The 19,837-nt window shown below is 39.7% G+C and overlaps 2 protein-coding genes and 1 long non-coding RNA gene across 3 annotated transcripts; 2 read left to right on the forward strand and 1 right to left on the reverse strand.

Moving 5' to 3' along the window:
• The first annotated feature begins 418 nt into the window (after nt 1-418).
• LOC127142862 (uncharacterized) lies at nt 419-892 on the forward strand. The gene is made up of 3 exons (XR_007813948.1): nt 419-494; nt 597-681; nt 811-892. It is a non-coding gene; the product is annotated as an uncharacterized LOC127142862 (long non-coding RNA).
• Nucleotides 893-1,612: 720 nt separating this feature from the next.
• On the forward strand, nt 1,613-4,754 carry LOC108876652 (uncharacterized). The gene is made up of 4 exons (XM_018666297.2): nt 1,613-1,794; nt 1,908-2,060; nt 2,934-2,994; nt 3,332-4,754. Exons 2-4 carry the CDS (start codon nt 1,950-1,952, stop codon nt 3,553-3,555), a joined length of 396 nt encoding a protein of 131 aa, XP_018521813.2. The 5' UTR covers nt 1,613-1,794; nt 1,908-1,949; the 3' UTR covers nt 3,556-4,754.
• Nucleotides 4,755-8,927: 4,173 nt separating this feature from the next.
• On the reverse strand, nt 8,928-19,721 carry LOC108876748 (AT-rich interactive domain-containing protein 3B). The gene is made up of 9 exons (XM_018666459.2): nt 19,447-19,721; nt 18,111-18,719; nt 13,809-13,883; nt 13,623-13,695; nt 12,126-12,309; nt 11,678-11,928; nt 11,180-11,449; nt 11,001-11,090; nt 8,928-10,490 (listed from the first exon to the last, which is right to left on the reverse strand). The coding sequence occupies exons 1-9, from the start codon at nt 19,471-19,473 to the stop codon at nt 10,351-10,353; spliced, it is 1,719 nt and encodes a 572-aa protein (XP_018521975.1). The 5' UTR covers nt 19,474-19,721; the 3' UTR covers nt 8,928-10,350.
• Nucleotides 19,722-19,837: the final 116 nt, after the last annotated feature.

Here is a 19,837-nt window from a genome sequence, read left to right on the forward strand (position 1 = left end):
GCATCATTTTATTTTTTTGAACATAAGAGGGCGCTAAACTGTTGTACCCCTATGTTTACAGGTAGCGCAGTACTGCAGACTCAGGACAAAGAGACAATGGCTGAGTGAGTGGATTTTGATGAGATTTTCATTTTCAAAATGCACTGTCAGCAAATGCTCAAAATGAAATTCTGTGTTCTGTCTCTTATCTGTTTATCAGCTTATCAGAATCCTCTTTGTCATGGGAGTTGCCATCAGACTCCCACAGCAGCCAAAACAAATCCCCTCAGGTAACAATGAAATTCATTTTCAACACTTAACATTCAAGGAAAAAAATGTGCAGTGAAGATGAAATTCACATTCATGTATTTTTTGTGTAAACATGTATTTAGAGTAAATATTTTCTGCATACAATATTAACACTTAACTTTAATGATATAGGTGTGTATACAAAGCAGTGAGGTTCAAAGGCTGAACGAAAAACTGGCACAAAGAGAGAAGGAACTGAGGGAAAAGTAAGCTTCTTTCTTTTAACTTTTTGAAATGAACTTTAAGAAGTTTTAAATGGATGAATGACCAATTGAGTATGTAACAAGTTTTCATCCACACTGTGTTAGGGATGATGCTTTAAAGAGTCTAGAAAGGCTGAGAGAGATGGAAATAACTGAGGCTCAAATCAAGGTTTCTGCTCTGGAGCTCCAGGTACAGTCACTACAACATGATCAAACTGTGAATCAAACACACACATCCATGTTTAACCACATGTGGACCAGCAGGTATGTTGAGAGAGCACATATCCTCTCTTTTTATCATCTCTTTTCCTCATGAAAGCTCATGAAAAAGACCTCTGAAGACAGTCATGATGGCGAGGCCCATGCAAATGTCTCAACCACTGAGTCACTAAGGGCCCAGCTTGAAGGTATTAGCCTGCTTTTGAAAATGCTGATGATGATATTGTATTTTCCTCATTGGTTCAGCTCCAAAACGTCTTCCTCCTTATGTTTTCAGAGAGCAGGAGGAGGGCGAACCAGCTGCAGCAAGAGAAAATGCTTGCAGTCCAGAAGCTTCAAACACTAAAGCAGCTTTACCTGGTAATGTTCATAAAAGGCTCCAAAGATGGCCTCCTGCAGTGGTGATGAATATAATTAATAACAGTTGCCTTGTCTGCAGGTTAAAGATGAAAAACCACCTGTTGAAGGCATTAAGGATCAAACTGTCTGTCCAGTTAATCTAGAGACAGCCCAGCAGAGGAGAATGGTCACTGAGCAGGTATATACTGTATCAACATGATTTCAGTTCACTTTCTTTATCCAACAGCACGGCACTGGATGCCAGTGTCAGTCTGTCAGGCAACAACCATTAGATGGACTGCACATAAAATTTTATACAGACATTCATGGTCCCCAGAGCATGAATCCTACTGACTTTAGTGAATACAACTTTCATCTCTTCTAATAAGTAAATGCTAGGCTAAACTAATGGTGTCAAAGGTAGATATCACATTCCAAACATTTTCATGTTGGCATTGTCATTGTGAGCATTTTAGCATACTAACATTAGCATTTAGCTCAAAGAACCACTGTGCTTGAGTACATCCTGCTCATAGGGCTGCTAGTGTGGCCAGCTTTTGTCTTGTTTAAAATGACAACAAAAGTCATAATAAGAATATACTGTATCTTACCATATGTGTAGTTAAAGAGTTTGTTCAAGGAGCGGGAGGAAAAGGAGGTGGGAAAAGTTGACAACACATCAACAGCTGCTCAAATTGGAACCTCCTCACCTCAAGACTGGACTCCAACATCTAAAGTTGTAAGGGTAAGAATTGAAAAGAATATAAGAATCAACATACAGAAACAATGAGATGGATAACACTGACAGCCATGAACATTTGCAGAAAGAACTCAAGTTGTGTGTTGCTTCTCATTCAGCCTGCAGTGGACAGGTGGGGCTGGCAGCAGAGCTCAGGTTTGATGCCAGTGTTCGAGGAGGATGAGGAGGGCAGTGACCTGCCAGGAGGAAAAGAGGGAGAACCAGCAGGAGAGGCTCGTGCTGAGGAAAACCTCCACAGTCAGGGACACCAGGTCAGTTGTGCCTAAATTACGGAAAGTGGAAGTGTTACCAAGTCAAAAAGCCATGAAGAATCTCCCTTCATAGGCAGTGTATACACACGTGTCCAGTTTGTCCGTATGTCAAGACTGCCAGCTAAATGACTAAAACATAACAACATAAACCTCCAGCCAACACACCAGTCAAAAGGCCCTCCATATTTGTGCTAGTATGTTTCATAAATGATGTAGAGGCATCTGCGACTGATGCAAATTAATATCATTAATGGTATAATTGTGGCACACAAGTGATATCATGAAATTAACAAAGCTACGCCCACATCAATTCATTACATATACACTCACTCACATATGTGCAGACAACACTAATCCCAGCTTCTGCATTAATCAAAGAGCATACAGTACACAGGGAGGACTATGAGCCTGGCTGCATAACCATTTTAACGCCATGTGAAACGCAGTTCAGCTATAATCTCACATATGACTCTTTCTACTCGGTAAATAATCGGATTTGAAACTGAGGAGTGAACCGCTCAACTAGAACACATCTGACTAAACCATAAGAGGATGGGCAAGACTTACAGTAGATCACTGTCATATACTAAAACCCCATGGCTTCCACTGTATGATAACAGAGAGGGAGTCTGTAACATCCAGACATGAAAAAGAGATGTATTATACACAAATAAATGTACCTTTTACATTTGAAATTACATTAAAACATTTTGATAAACTTCAAATTTTGTCTTAAAAAAACTACAGGGTGTAAAAAGAGTCTTTAATGATAGATATCTACTTTTTTGTGTTTTGAGATAGATTTTGAAAATATACATTTGGAGGCATTCAACTAAAATAAAAAGACATCTGAAACATTCTCTCCTCTGCCAGATGTCAGCTCTGAGTGCAGAAATCAGCAATCAGAAGGCAAAAAATGAAAATCTGCTGCAAGGTGAAAATGTGCATGAATCAGTATAATCAGTAGTGTAGATGTGTATGCTATAATCTGTGTTGTGTTTGTAGTTGGGAGACACTACAGGATTCTTCTGTTTCTCAAACAGGAACATATACAGACTATTACTCAATGAACTAACAAATATGGAGTCATGTTATTTGATAAAGCAATACTGATAATCTTCATTGGTGGATAAGTCCTTGCTTTTAATTAATTTGCCTTTTTTATTTGCCTTTGCTACCTACATTCTGCATGTGTAGAATACTAATTAGATTTTATATTTGGAAATATGGATTTTGTTTAAATTATGTTACCCTTATTTCTTTTGATTAAGCCATAAGGTTCAAGCAGCCAGTCCAGGATCTTCATGTTGCAGAGGAAGAAGTATCAGACAAGTCTTTGGATGATGTGCCGAACCTAGCTCACTGTTCAGATGAGTGTGACCTGCAGAGGAGGTTACCTTCCCTCTATCCTGATGGAATATTCCTCGCTAAGCTTGTCCATATCTGTAGCCCTGATGAAGATGAGGAAGAGGGAGAAGACAAATTTAGTGTTTAGTGAAGACTTGCATTGGGTTAGGCTAGCCTACATACAAGTCTGTATAGACAGGTAATTACAGGGTGCTGCACCAGCTGGCTTTGTAGAGTGTAGCTTATGCTGTATGTTTTGTTACTCAACGGAAATGTAAGGATTAATTAACCTCTATAATTGGGATGTTTTCAGAACTAAAATCAACAAAAATCTGCAATAAGTGATGGCAAATAAAGCACTACAGCTACAATTTGAACATTTGTACCTCTGGCAGTGCTGTTAATAAAAGCCACCAGGCTACCTCAGGCAAAAGTGTATTTTATTTATATGACATGATATGGGTCCTCGCATCATTTTTACATTCAGAAAATCCTTCAGCCAACAACATATTTCAAACATGTCTCAAAAGAACTGTGAAATTACAGATGTACATATTTGTTTGTATTACATGTTACTCACACATTAAATAAATGACAAAGTGTATTTTAGTGAACACTAGAATAACTTATGTATTTTTAGATACAGACCATATTTCTCAGTTCAATAATTAATGTTTTTGCTTAGTTTTTTTGATGTAACCCTCCAGCATTTTCAAAATACATTATTCTACAACTCTGAGCTTACACTGTGTTATTCCAACAAGTTATGTTGTGCACTTACAGTACTGTCCCATAGGAGAATTCACGGACTGATACACTGAAATAAGGCCATGTTTAAAGATGTTATTGCTTGGTGCTTAGAAACAACATCAGCTGTGAGCATGTTATGCCAAAGAGTTGACACTGTGTGTTAGGTCCACTGGTCACAAAACACGTTTTTTTAAGCACATGTTGATTCTGGTTGAACATTGTGCCAGCGTGCTTGCTCCACCTGTAAGCTGCACATGTCCCTCCAGTGAGCACGTCCTGCATCTGCAGCCTCTGCACCAATGAGGACTCGACCAAGGACTTTACCTCCTGAATGGGCCTGATTCTGTCACAAAAAAGGGGCAGAATATGCAATTCACAGGGTGGTTAATCACAAACTACATTTTATTCTATAATTGTGAGTTCCCACAGCGATCTTTACCTGCATGATTATGAACTCAAGCATGAGAGGCAGCTGGCTGATGTCTCCTGGAGGAAGGTCAAACAGGAATGATGAATTCCACACAGTATAGGGCCCTCCTTTACTTTCTCTGCTGCTGATCACAGTTCCCTTGTGATGCAGATTGATCAGTAGCTGGTATTCTGTATACAGATTACGTGAGAAAAATATCTACTGTTAAATAAAAATTACCCATGAAAAAATGATTTTGTCATTATCTATAAATCAATAACAGGTGTTTAGCTCAAATGTAGTCCCTACTTGTGCTGACATACCCTAAAGGCAATAATAATGTTTATCTAAATTTTGATAATGTCCTGTGTTTTTGGCAGTGTTAGCAGCTGCCAAACACAGTCATTTACTAGCACATATGTTTACTGTCAGTCTCTGTAGTATTAGTTTAGTTCTGTATTTAGATCTAATACAAACTTATCAAAAGGTGGAAAATCACATCACACAAGAATATTTCTATACACTTTCCAGTCATTGGATAATAATTACAAAATTCTCCTGTAAATACAGTATTAGGTATGGTCAAGCAAAAACATGGATGTAGAACATGTAGAATGCATAAAATAAATATTTTTTGTATCTTTAACCATGGTAATGCTGTCCCGTTGTATAAATATTCATGAACAAATACTTTCTGAGCTTAATGTAAACCAAAAAGAGATTATCTTATGTGACATACTGCACATGAAACGGATACCATAAAATCTAATGGCTCTGTATACAGGATGTGCTTGTCTGCAATAAAAACAATGCCTAGACAGACCAATGCAAACAAAGATTAGATCTGTCAGATCAGAGACGGAGAGGAGATTGGAACATTTTCCTGAGGATTGTGAATAGTGAAGGATTAAACCACAATGTCATTAAAAAAAAAGGGATGATCTCCTGCTGCATTCGGGTCCTGTAAGACATCATCTAATCCCCTAAACATTAAAAGCAAACATAGGGAATTACTTTACCTCTGCCCCTGAAAGGCAAAAGTTAGTTCTGCCCATGCATGCTTAGATAATACCTCTATGCATGATGTCCCCATGTGATCTCTAAGTCAAATACACATTTTGTCAAATTCAAGCCACAACAAATGCAAGTTTTACCTGGCGCATCCAACGTGTGAATGAGTTTGTCCAGGTTATCTGCTCTGAGAAGCGTTGTTTTGATGCGGTGGGCAACAGTCTGATACTGAAGCAAAATGAAGATCTGCGGAGGACAGCTAAGCCCCTTACACATCGATGCATCATGGGAGATCAAACTCTGCTGTCAGAGGGCAAAAGTTCAAATTGCAGAGAAGGAACCTCAGTTAGGAGGAAATGCAGTGTGAGGCTTTTGCTTTGTAGCACATTACAACCGCAAAAAATCCCTAAGAAAAAGAACAGGTTCTAACAATACCGACCACAGACATTAAGCTTACTTGTCTATTACACAGCAGAACAAAAAACATGATACAACAGATCATTTCAACTGGTAAACTCCCTGCAAAGCTGGATCACCAACCAGTCACAACAGGCAACTGCATTGGGTCTCCCAGGCCTACAGGGGCCCCCAAAATCCACAGATTCACTGTGTGTCTCTATATAGAATTTGAACTGAGAACTTGAATGTTCATTCAAGCCCAAGCTTAAGTAACATAAAGTGCTCACAGATATTATTTCAGTACACGTCTACCTTTTTTAGTTTCCACTTGCTTGAGTTAAGTACTTTTGTGAAGTGAAATGGACGCCCTGATCCCCAGTCTTTTCCTTCACATTCAGCCTCCAGTTCACCCAGCGTGGTGCCTTTCAGGCTGTGTGGTTCCCGGGTGTATACAGCCATTCTGAGAGTGCACCTTTGGAGCTCAGTCACAGAGCTCACCTTCAAAAGCAGCACCAGGCTGTATGGCTCAGGGCTCAGGCTGCTCTGGACAGATGCTTGTATGGGACAGGGGTACAGAGGAGGCAGGCTGCCCAGCACAGACACATCCTCCAGTCTGTGAGGCGTCCCACTGAGGCTTAGGACAGTGACTGCCAGGGTTTGCTGCTCTGGAGAGAAGGCCATAGTGAAATGGAGGCAGGGTTTTGGTAATATTGACTGTTTACAGCTGGCACTGGAGCCATAGCTCAGTGGAGCTAGTGGGATTGGTTCTTCAGGCATAGAAGGAGAGACAGCACCGGGGCTGGTGAGCCTGCTGTGTTCACTATAAGATATGCTATCCCCAGAGACGGTACAGCGTCTCTGCAAAGCCTTACATGTTTTGGATAATAGCCCCAGTTTGGGAAATGAAGGCAGGGAAGCATGGCTGGGATCTATGGGTTTATAAAGGGGTGACGTTAGTGGCGGTGTGCTGAGTCGGCGCAAGGAAAAATAAGATTTTGGCTGCTCCTTCTGTTCAGAGGCAGCCTGAGCTCGATTTGAAAATGGCAGAGAGGTAAATTCACCCTGCGAAGGGGCAGGGCTAGTGAATGTGGAGGGATACTCCAGCATATCTCCATCCAGCTCTTCGTATTGCTGCCTGGATGCTGTTGTTGCTGCTGAGGAAGGTGGACCCTGGGGATAGGACACAGGGTCAGAAGGAGCCGGCGCTGACATCACAGGATCTTTGTCCTTCATTGTGCAAATCTGACTTTTCCTCCAGCACAGAATACATCCCAGGATTAAACTGAGACAAAAGATGATCAGTCCAACCAAAAGAAGGATTTGAAGGTGAACTGCAGACATAAGAGAGAATAAGGCCAGTCAGAAATGCTTGTAATTTACCATCATGTAACCCCTGGATTACACAACACAATACACTGACTATTTTACCGATCTTTTAAGACCATACCTTCTAGTTGTTTGGTGAAGAGGACCTGCACCAGAAGCCAGAAGAAGAGTATGACCATGATGCCCTCAATCATACCCTTACAGCAGAAGAGCAGCACAGACTGCCAGAGAGGCTGACCTGGGTACTCGTCATCATGGTAAGGCATGGTGCCAACAGAGAGCTGAGAGTCTGTAGAAGGCTTTCCTAAAGAGATATCCACAGAAGTGCAGAGGTCCCAGTAAAGAGGATCATTTGCTTGACTGACGAAAACACATTGTGTCTGTCAGTCTTGGAGATATCTCCTTGTGTATTACTGCTTCAGAGGATCAATCAAAGCCATTGTTTTGGAATGCCAAAGTCACAAAGGCACAAAAACATCTGTATCCCGTTAAAACATCTTCAGTATTTAGAAATTTCAAGTATGAGCAACAAAATAAGCAACAGTGCCTGCACATTACATGATGTCCCCAGAATCCATCAAAATATCTTTCATTTAGGATGAACCTCCTTCCACAAGTTAGTAGTCTTTAACAGCTCTATTTCCCTGTTCAAAACAGAAAAGTCATCCTGTTGCCCTAACTTTCTACACACAGTATATTCCAGTCTTCATCCCAGGACAGTGATCCTCATCTGCAGAGTGACTTGACGGGTATTATTCCTCCCTGGCGGGCGGGGACCGTGGGCGGAGATATCCATCTCATAATACCTCTCTGTTGTGCCTGTAGCATCTTTCTTCCACGCTGCTCCAGATGCCAGTCCAGCGGTGTCACAATAAAATAACTATCCCAACAGTAAATCCTGCAACCCATCCCCCACCCTCATCCTCTGACCCGTGAGCTCTTATCTCCATTAGTATAGCCTCTCTCATAGGTCTTCTGCACATCATAGTTCAGGAATTAACTCTCAATACCGACCATATCTGCACTTCCTACTCCACATACACTATGTTTACTTGATTTTAATTTGATAAATCAATCAATATCTCATCAATATGATGAGAGCTCAACATTTGGTTTATCACCAATGCAGCAATTATAAAGCTTGATTGACAGTAAAATGCATGGCAGGAATTTCGTTAAAAGTTCATTTTTTAAAGTGTTCTTTGGTTCAGGTTCTAAATTTAAGAGACCGAGAACAGAGACGTCAAAGTGATGATCAACTGGAAATACTGAGAAATGTACATGTTTGTAGATGTATAATACTCTCTGAACTTGAAATGGTGTGTTTCTTGTACAGGGGAGGAAATACCACCCCCATCTGGCCACTAACTTATGTATTCTTTTCATTCTAGTGTATACTTTTCAGTGGTGGAGGAAATATTAAGATTCTTAAATAGAAGTAGCAATACTGCAATATAAAAATACTCCCTTTCAAGAAATAGTCCTGCACATTTTACCTATGTAAAACGCATAGGTATTAATTAATTCATTCTCATAATGCAAAACAATGGTGCCTGTGAGTGTTACGCTAATATACTAAGACACAAATTTAGAAAGTAAAATGATCACTACTGTACACATGCCACATGAAAAACTTTAGTAGCTCCAGTAGCAAATTATTATGATCTTTCCATGAATTTCCGAAATGTTCACAATCACAGAATAGTCTTTCTACAGCACACACGATTGCTTTATTCCTCATGGCCACGTCTGAGAAATATGTTAATCAAAGACCAAAACAGAGTTAAACATTAACCTTGATTTTTTACAGATGTCAAGTTCACAGTGACATTTGTTTGCAATGATATGTCTACTTGATTGTCCACATGCAGTATATTTCATCAGATGGCTGAAACAACACACGCTGCATTGCAAGTATTGCATATTTCTCTAGAGGAGTGAGGTAGCACTGTTTCAGTGTTCACTTGTCAAAAGCTTGAGGTCATTAACAATACATTCTCTGCCTTTATACAAACAACACAGCAATATATTATGAGATAGAGTATAACAGTGATGAGTCCAGAGAACATTCCTGAGTCCAGAAGAAATTCCAGAGAAACTTACCAACACGGGAAGTCAAATGAGGTAAATGTTGTATCACTTCTTTCTTACATATAGCATAAGATCCCAGCAGAAACTATGTCTATCAAATTATGCCTTTGATTCACAGCTGACATAAAATAAATGTTTGCACTTTTCAGGCTGCATCAAATGATTAAATAAAAAAAAAAAATCAAATAGAAAAAAAATAAAATAAAACAGCACAAAACATAAAACAAATCCAACCAACTTCCAACCAATTTCTTTTAAATTCTATTTGATTCTTCAGGAGACACAACTTCTGAAAACTGATGATGTACATCATTTCTGAAAGCTGCGATGAAAGGTATAAACAATAAGCTTTCACTCAAATTTAACCACATTTTTACCGATAGGGATAAAAAAAATGGCTTCAGCAAAACTGTTACAGACAGGAGCTACGACACTGAGTTACGACTCTTTGGTCCTCATTAGCTGCACTTTGGCAAACACACTGTTCTACTGACAACTATGGAAAAAGGGCAGCTATAGAACTGTTTGATAATTAACTATAAATGTAAGTGACACCCAAAAGAGCTTGGGATTGGTTGTCATTGTGCATTTTTCTGCTATAAAGACACTTCTGGACAAACTTTGTAAAGCCCTTTGCTACACATGAATGTCACTACATCTGAAAAAAGCTTCACTAGACAGGCACTAAGGTAAACTGTGACCAGAATCTACATTATAGTCAGTTTGGAAGCCTTTGAGGTCAAACATCAATATTGTCTTGACATGAATCATTTAAAGCACATTACGCTGTTGAAATACTGGAAAAACAATGCTACAAAAAATAAAAGAAAAAAAAGAAAAAAATGGAATTGCTTCATGTGCTGCAGCTGATTTTCCCTAAAGTTCATATAGTTCTTGTCTGAGAGAGGAATACTGTGTAATTATTTTGCCCAGACCAGATTTAAGAGCCAGTGAACCTTAATTCGGTCCCTTTGAGGAGGTGGAAGATGAAGATGAAGGACTGTGTGAGGAGGAGAGGGCACTGAAACCACTTGTTCCCGCCAGAGTTACAGCCTGTGACGCCACAGGAGCAGCTGGCTTCTGGGCAAACAGCGTTCCTACAGTGCAGAGATCAGAAAAAGGATTAGAAATAAAAACAGCAGCTATGAAAAAAAACATTTTGTATGATTGCCTTGTTATATTTTCCTTTACACTACACATAAAGCTGGAGCCAGTAGACGATTAGCTTATCAGAAAGACTGGAAACAAGCAGAGAACAGCCAACCTGGTTCTGCCTGAAGGTAAAAAAAATCTGACTACCAGCACCACTACTGACCTATTCTTTTGAGCAGTGTCAGACAGTAAACTGACATTTTAGTGCTTATTAAATTAACAGCAAGAAAAAGTCTGACAGCATTGAAAAATGTGCATATTTTTCAAAAAATACTGTGCAATAAAATGGACTCAAAAGATTATATAAAATACAAAATGACATTTTAAATGACATAATTTACTGTTTTAATATAAACAAATGAAAATATTTATAGAAATACATATCCGCTTCTTTTCGTCTTTGGGATTTAAAGGGAGGGCAAAACCATGTTTCCCTTTAAAACTGAATGACTTACCTGAGTAAATAGTCCCATTGACCTCCACTGATACACTGATACTTGCTGCCCCATTAGTGGAGATACTCAGAGACAAATCTTGTTTGGTCTCTGTGAGGGAACAACAAAGACTCCAGTTAATGGACTTTCTTATGATAATGTTTAGTCATGATAACATCTGTAAAGTCATGGTAACTCACCATGTCCATTGTTAAGCTTGAGGTTCGTTGGGTTGAAGTGGGAGGCCATGGCCAGGAGGTTTTGCTGGAGGGCCTGCTGCATGAGACGCTGCTGCTCCTCCGCCAGCCGCATCATTTTCTTCTCTGGAGGGTCAGCTGCAGCTCCTCCTGCCCCTCGCTCCAGCCTCTCTCTGAGATGCTCTAATGTGGCAGCTTGTGCCAGTTGCTGCTGCTGCCCCAGTGCCAGAGCCATGGGCAGCCGGCTGGGTATTACAGGGGTGGAGGTCTCATCTGATTGGACAAAAGTGAAGGTGAAAATCAATTTTAATGTAATTGCTGTTTTAGATAAAATTGCAGCAGTTCACAATATACCTGAAAATAATCCTGGCTATGTAACCTGCATTACTACTTAAATATCAATTTCATTATCATTCTGTTAAATAGAGATCAAGTATGTTTGTAGTTTCAGAATAACAGATATCAAATCAACAACAACACTCACTCAAAGTAACATCATACCTGTGTTTCTCTTCAGATTTGGACTAGCGGATGTATTCAGGCCATTGTGTGCGGCTGAGGGGGTTTGCATCGTGGGAGAAGAGAGGAGGGCGTGTGGAGCAGAGCTCGGGGAGGGAGAGTAGCGGTACAAGCTGCTGGTGTAGCTGGGACGCCGACCCTCTCTGCGGTTACTGTCGATGGCAGCCTGCAGCTCACCAGGAGAGCTCAGTCCCTTCTTCTCACACTCAAACGGGTACAGATACTTCATATACCTAACAAGTGATTAAGATTTTAACATTTAATGGATCCTATTTAAACTACATATACAGACTTAATGCTCTTAATACTTCAGAAATTCTATAAAGTTGGAAGAACGACAAAGACAGTTATTCCATTAATTCAAACTCTGATCGTGTCTCAAAGTCACAACATCCTGAGTTTTTCTACTGCGAATCAGAGAGACACCTACTGGGTGCGTAGGGTGAAGGCTGCGCTGGTGATCGACGTGGGGAGGTTGAGACCTTTGGTGATCTCCCTCCAGATCTTCCTGTTAATAACCTCCACCAGGCCTCCTTTCTCTGTGACCAGCTTATATAGCTTGTACAGGTCCAGCACCTGCTTTGCCATGATGGGGATGCGGTTCACAGGAGTTCCTGAAGAAATGGGAGAGTACATAAAATGAATGAATGTCAAGCACCATTAAGTACAGGCACAAGGAGGAAGTGTAGGGCATATTCTGATCTCCCCACCTGAGGGCCTGAGGTTAATGTTAGATAATATGTCTTAGCATGTATAATCGGTGTGCGTAGACGACTCTAATGAATCTTATTTCAGATGGAGGGGGGTTGGGATAATTCCACAACAGCAGCTTTGTTGCTGCATTGATTTGAACGCAGGGGGAGGGGTGATTATATGGCAAGCGATGTCTGCCAATCACCAGGTTGACAGCTAACCCTTCTAATCCCAATTTGGAGAAAAGCCAATTAATGCAGAAGGCTGAAAAGCAGTTGTAGAAATAAGATTACTTTGTGCTTAAGATAAACACATGCCACAGACACGCACATTTTGCCATGGTCATGACCTTTGCCCACATGAGTAAAGATTACTGACGGTGTCCTGCTGCATCTACTTTTGTTTGACTGGGATTTGTTTACGTGTTTACGTCAAAGCTGAAGTGAGCCGTTTGTTTACAGACTTGGCAATACCAAACACCCATAGTATATAGAATAAAGGCTATTAAAACAGAATATTGTTTGAAAGACAGCATATTTCTTTAATAAAAGCCAACCAAATTATTTTTGTTAAATGTGGTTAATGTTTTAAAATGTCACATTTCTGTGTTTTTATAAGATTCAGAAATCGATTAGTTAATTACCAAATCCTCTCATTAATATCTGAGTGTAATGTATCTTATAGCACCTTTAATACTATTAAAAATTATCATGAGCTGAGGTTGAAGTTTGGTAACGTGCCATTATGACCCAAAAAGACTATTTTGCTTTTATGTAAAAAGGATAATAGAATTAGAATTAGATTAATTAACTAATTAGAATTAATTGTCCCTTGCAACATCATGTAAGATTTGAATCTGTGAAGCCAGTTTTAATCTATATTATCTGGTATTTTAATGTTCAATTTTTTCAAATTCTAATCTGAAATATTTTTTTAATATTCGAATTTCTAATTTTTCTCAGTCACTTGATTTTTTGAGGTTTCTAAAACCAAATGTTGGTTGACCACTGTTGATTGCAATTCACAGACTTAGACTAGACTTTCATATAAAATTAATTTTATTCTAGACGTCAGTTAGACTTGAGGGCAACATCTTTTCAGCTCATCCAAAAGATCAGTAAACTTTGTCCACAAAGACATGGACTTAAAACTTTGGAAAAGAGCATTAATAAGAGCTCCCTAAGGCCACAAGCAAAACAAAATGAGAATGTATGAAATCAATAAAGAGTCTCACCTCGTTTCTGCATAAAGACAAAGAGTTCATCAAGAAACTCCTTCCGTTGTGGGTCATTATCCAGTTCATAAAGCTGCAAATAAAAAAACGAATAAAAAACACACATCAGCAACAAGCTAGTCAAGTGTTACCCTGTGATTATTTTAGACATTTTCTTGTTTACATCCATCTACCAAATCTACTGACCTTGGCAAAGTCCCTGGATGGTTCCCCTCTTACTTTTCCTCCATCATTCTCCTCAGCCCAGATGGCACTTCCTCTCTGTTAATACATCCACAGAGAGAAACATTTCTATTTAACACTTCTCTTTTTATTTGTCACATTTTCCTCGAGGACTCTGGACTTTGTGTTTACCCATCTCCTGTGTACAAACCAGCCTTTTCCCAGCTCTGAAACCACTACTATCACACTGTCCTACAGTAAACAGCTGGGCACAGTAAAACAGAAATTAATGAAAGGCCCCATGCTTATTATAGCTTAATGTGACATGTTATTCCTCCCTCACCTCCCCCCCTTTACATGACAGTTAAAGGTTAAAAATGTGAGTGGAGGGCAGGGTGTGTGCAACTGTGTGGAAAAGCCTGCTGAGAGGTTATTGTCCCAATGACGCACACGAAGAGTTAGATGATGATGCAAGTTTGAAAATTAAACATGACTGGTAGAAAATGGTCTGTCATTACAATTACACTGAGTGGATAATGTGTTTTTCTACTATCTCTTCTATCTGTATTCAACACTGACATTAGAATTAATTTATCTCAGGACTATTGTTGATCTAGTCGCAGTTTATGAAATGTTTGTTTTCTTCTTGGATTAACTAGACTGGTTTGCTTAATGTAGGTGTATGAAGGGCATTGCTTATATGTCATTCAGCGCATGTTTTAACAGGACATGTTTTATATTAAAACAAGCATGTGTATTTCAGACAACAAAACATGTTTTAGCTTTTGACAGGATCAAATGCTTCAATTATCATGCTTGTGGTCAATCAAAATAATGGACTGTTTTTCGTCTCTTTGTTTTCCCTCATAACAATCTCACTTCACTGGCCTTTAAATGTATCATCTTGTACTGTAAACACATGATCACATTCACTAAATGTTTGGCAATGACAGCCTGATACGGTCTTTGTCTACAAATTAAAAAAAAAAAAAAATCTGTTTTAGAGTTATAAAATACATGGGAACCAATAATCTGTTAGCTCCCAGTGCAGCTGTAACTGTCCATGTTTATAGTGAAAACACAATTCAAACTGCAAATGCTGACACACACAGCTTCATGAAACTGTAAAGTGGTTCCCAGCCATTGTTTGTCAAATGTGCCCCCACAGGCCTATCAATCTGATTTTACACTAATGACTGGGTATTCTAGTAATCTTTTATCCAGTTTAACGCTCAATTTTTAGGTTAGTGTACTACTTGCATGTGTACTACAAACACATGTAGTGACAGAAGCTGGACATTTTACCCATTATCCATTACTTTTAAGCCTACATGATCTCTTTCTACCTTTTATCCATATCCACTGTTTATCTTGTTTATCCATTACCTGAGCAAATCACTTATCGCTTTTTTTACAACCATTTATCCATAATTTTTAGCGAACTAATTAGCTTCTTCACTTTTTGCAGTATTACAACCATTCATCCATTCTTCTTTAGCTATTTAATATAACCATTCATCCTTTACTTCTCTCGGTTTCTGCTGCTTTTTTTTTTTTTGTTAAACTGGTTAAACAGTATGTATCCACTTTACACACAAAACTCTGTCCCAGTGGTGGCAGAGCTGTTGACACATCTAACAGCTTCAGCTTGCAATTTCTAAAAAAGGACTTCTACTCCCAAAAGCCCATTGACTTGAAGGTAGATAAACATCCCAGTCCTTTCACCATCAAGTGGAAATAAAACCCTTCCCCCCTTATTGATGAGCAAGTGAGACCTACTGTGGATCTACTAACAAAGAGCTTTCAGTTAATTGCTCACAGAGCTTTCACACATCCAGCCCTGGGAATCCTGATAGTATTCAGTATGTAGGTCAGGAAAAGGTTTCTTTTGTGTCTTTAAAAAGGGCTGGTTTTTATATGATTCTATGTATTTAAATTACAAATTATCAAGTTAATTTGTATTACCACACAAAAGTAGCTATGTAAAAGTGTATCTGTTCAACCACTCAAGATAAAAAGAATACCAACAAATTGCACTTTGTTTTAAATGTCCCATTACACTAACACTGACCGGAATCTACCTCTTATAATGAGCTTCATTAAAATCATTCAACTGTTCCTGCAGCGCGAGTGAAAACCTATCCCTTTCCAAATTTCAATGTAACAGCAGGGGGGACCAAATTTTTAATCCAAATCAAATCATTGGGTCTTTAGTCACCCGAACAAGTCAAGATCATTTATCTGGCCTCTTGCTGTGCTGGGAGCTGAGACTGAAAGCGAACATTTGGCTCTTTGTCCCCGCCCATGCGACATTTAAGGGCTTTTACAGTGAGACCGCACACAAGGACTGAACAATGGCTGTCCAGCATGGTGAGGCTTATACAACATGTCCACTAATAACCACAGATGCCTGGTTGACACAGTGAATGAAAGAGATGGTAAAATAAGTTGGGAGGCAGGAGACAATTCAAAGAAAGAAAGAAGGACATGAGAAAAACATCACAACTGTTTTATCCAGCTACCAATTAACTCACAAGACTGAAAAGGAGCCCAGTTTTGAAATTAATCTTAAAGAATACAACCATTAATCACAGGGGTAGGTAAATTACATGTTTAATCTGTTGTCTGGTTATAGGCTACAGATTTTAGTAAAGCTTTCTAGGCTCGATGATAATGATCCAATAATGTTCCCTAGTTAGCAATGATAAAGAAACCCCATCAGCTTTCAAATCTAACTTTGGTGTAGCGGTTAACAGGATTGAGTAAAATACCAACAGCATCCAAAGATAATCTGACTACAAATGGAGATGTTCATAAATCCTGACACATACCGGTCACAGCAGAGGCATTTCCTGCCATTCATTCAGATGATTAATTACTTAAAATAACATCTGAGCAGTTTCTGGTGATTTGGACAAACAGAACTAAAGACAAAGATAATGTCCAGAGGTAAAAATTAAAGTCACACATCTCATTATTGTTCTTGTTGAAATGTTTTCCTTGCATTCAAGGTTCAGCCTGCTATACAGTCCCACTGCAGTAGCCGTATAATGTATTGATCACTAGCAGCTGAATTAACCTGCTGTTTAGTGTTGCCAAGCGACAGTTAAATTATGCAAAGCTATCTGCTGAGCTACAGCTACATCAGCAGTGAGTTTTCTGGCCTTGCTGAGGTTTTAAAAGAGGCTAACAACCACAAAACTTTGGATTTATAAAAAGTAACAGCAATTACATTTATGTTTTAAGCCCAAAATCAGCCAAAAGAGGGAAAGAAAGAAAAAAGAAGAAAATAAAATATCTCTAAATCATGAACAACAGATGTGTAAACTCTAGATAACAACTAGCAAAAGCCCATTTTGCTCCACTGAAACTCCTGTAAGTAAAGCTCATGGGTAGTTACTTGCTAGTATGCTGTGAGGCACTAACCCAGCCGCCCCTCTGCCCACAGGCCTCATTAATCATAATGTATTGTATTGAAGTGGGGCCTTTTCAAGGGAACTTGCACACAGAAGAACCAACCAGACTATATCCCCATAAAGAAGAAGAAAATCCATGAGGAGACCCTCTGTTTGCTTTAAGTAGTTAAACATATCTGCTGGAAAACATGCTCATAAATACTGGCTTCAGATCTCATGTTTAGTACAGTTTTTTTTTTTTACATGTTTAAAGGAGACATGGCTGATACAACGGGGAAAAAATCCTCCACCATAACCCACAATTCCTTACACTTAACCCGCTCGGCCACCCATGTCCATAAATACACACTTGAGACCATTTAATTAATCCTCGGCTCTCATTCTAACTCCATCTCTGTCAAGTCTAAACCAGCTACTTTGAACAATTAGAACTGGACCACAGCCAAGACCAATTAGGTCCAGCCAGCGGCGGGAATGTGTTTTCAAACATATGAGACATGAAGTGAACTATGGCAGAAGGAGAGAACGCTGGCCTGGCCAGTAATTAAACACTATCAAGTTTGGGCATCTTGCCAAGGGGATATGCTCCTTCCTCCACATGTGAGAAAACAGCAGGCAGAGCGAGCAGCTGTGAACCTGACTCTCAGCAGGAAGAAGTCAACGATTAATAATAAGAGACAGAACACATGCAAACTAATGTGGAGAGTCACAGAGGTTCATCTTCTCTCTGTAAAGATGAAATTGGGCTCTGGCTACTTCAAAACTGACATGACAATATGTCCAAGAGTGGATGGAGAGATAAAAATGGATTTGGTGCTTCTGTAATTTATGAAAGAAAATAATCTAAATTCACTCTTAAAGAAATACAATACAACCCTTTATTTTGGTACTCAAATCTAAGATGACTTACTTGTTTAAATGACTCATCATAGCCCCAGTCGGTGAAACCATTGGGTGATGTGAAGGCGTGAGGGCCTGCGGGAGATGGCAGGTCCTTCTCCTCCTGCTCCTGTTTTATTGCTGGAGGTGGAGATTCAGACATTTGCTTCGCAGCAGTTGATTGAGGTGTGGAGTAAGGAGGGAAGGGGAAGCCAGGAACCTGCTGGAGTCTGGCCTTCTTCGCCTGCTGATGAGGCCCATTCTCCTCTTCCTCCTCCTCTTCTTCATCTACTTCCGCCATCTCTCGTTCATCCTCCTCCTCGTCTGTGTCTTCATCCTCTTCATCTGGATCCATTCTGCTGAGATGGCTGTTCAAAGCTTGTTGGGCTTCTTGATAAGTCCTTCCATCTGCTTTGCCAAATAATGCAGAGTCTAGCCTGGAGCCCGAGGCTCTGGCTGCAGCAGCAGCAGCGTGCTGAGCGAACAGGAACTGAGCTTGAAGGAGATGTTTCTCCTGCAGGTTCATCTCCAGTTTGGCTCCTTGTTGTCTCTGCAGCTGCTCCATCATCGCCTCCAGCTTCACTCCAGCAGGACTGGACTGAGGACACCCAGCCGAACTGCCCTCCTCGGATAAGCTTGACTATGAAAAAAAAAATTCATCAGGAAGAATTTCTTTGAGAAAATGTCACATATCATTGTTCCCAGTGTGATGAAGTGTTTTTGTTTTCATATGTTGCAGCAAATGATCTCATGTTAATTATAATGGATCCAAGAAGTACAAAAAGGACAAAGGGGGAAAATTAACTTTTACCATAGTGTTGTTTGAATACGATTACACATACTTGTTTTGGAGGCAAATAAATGTTTAAGTTAATGTGAAACTTTGTCTAAGAGAGGCTCTTCCAGCCTCAGAGAGAACATTAATGGTGGATTAAAGTGAAACAAAGCTTGACGGCTAAAAACAATTATTAACAGAAAACGCACTGGTTTAGTTGAGAGTAAATTAGTAGCAGGAAACAAATGTTTCTCGTTGAGATTTTCTGTGTCCCCACTTTATGAAAAGCCGCTTAAATGAAAAAAGAAAGAAAGAAAGAAAGAAAGAAAGAAAGAAAGAAGGTCTTACGACACAAATCGATTCTTCGGTCTTATTAATGAAAAACTTTATTTTAAAGTGCGGATAAATGCAAACAAAAGGCCTGCATCGATATAAATGAAAAATCGGTCAACCGCATCAACAAATACGAAGAAAACTTCACGGCAAGGGAGAAAATGTTCTATAATAATGACTACAATAATCGTCATTTGCTTTGTTACTGTAACAAACACGAGTGTGAGCGTAGCGTCACCCAACAGTCGTCGACACTCACCAATTGCGCCTTTGAGTAATCCATCATCGTCAACAGGTCTTATCTAGTTTTTTCTTCTGTCGTCCGGCAGAAACAAATCGCATCGCATGACCAGTTTCTATTTAGACAGAAAAAAAGATTCTTCTGATTAAACCCCTAAAGTGTGGAGGCCCGAGCGCCTGGGGCTGGAGGAGGGGTAGTAATGCTCTGCGGTTTACCTCCCTAGTCACTGCGCATGGAAACTCAAACATCTTTGATTGTATGTGACTGAGTGGCCTACACCCCCAACTTGGATGAATGAAAGGCCCGCCCCGTGCGTAAAGCTCGTAAAGTGGGTTTTCATGCCTACATCTCTGCAGGACTACCCGCCCACTTCACAAAGAAATCCCACCCTAAAGCTGAAACCACTGCC

This window comes from Lates calcarifer, linkage group LG10 (genome assembly GCF_001640805.2).
Source record: "Lates calcarifer isolate ASB-BC8 linkage group LG10, TLL_Latcal_v3, whole genome shotgun sequence".
Classification (NCBI taxonomy): domain Eukaryota; kingdom Metazoa; phylum Chordata; class Actinopteri; family Centropomidae; genus Lates; species Lates calcarifer.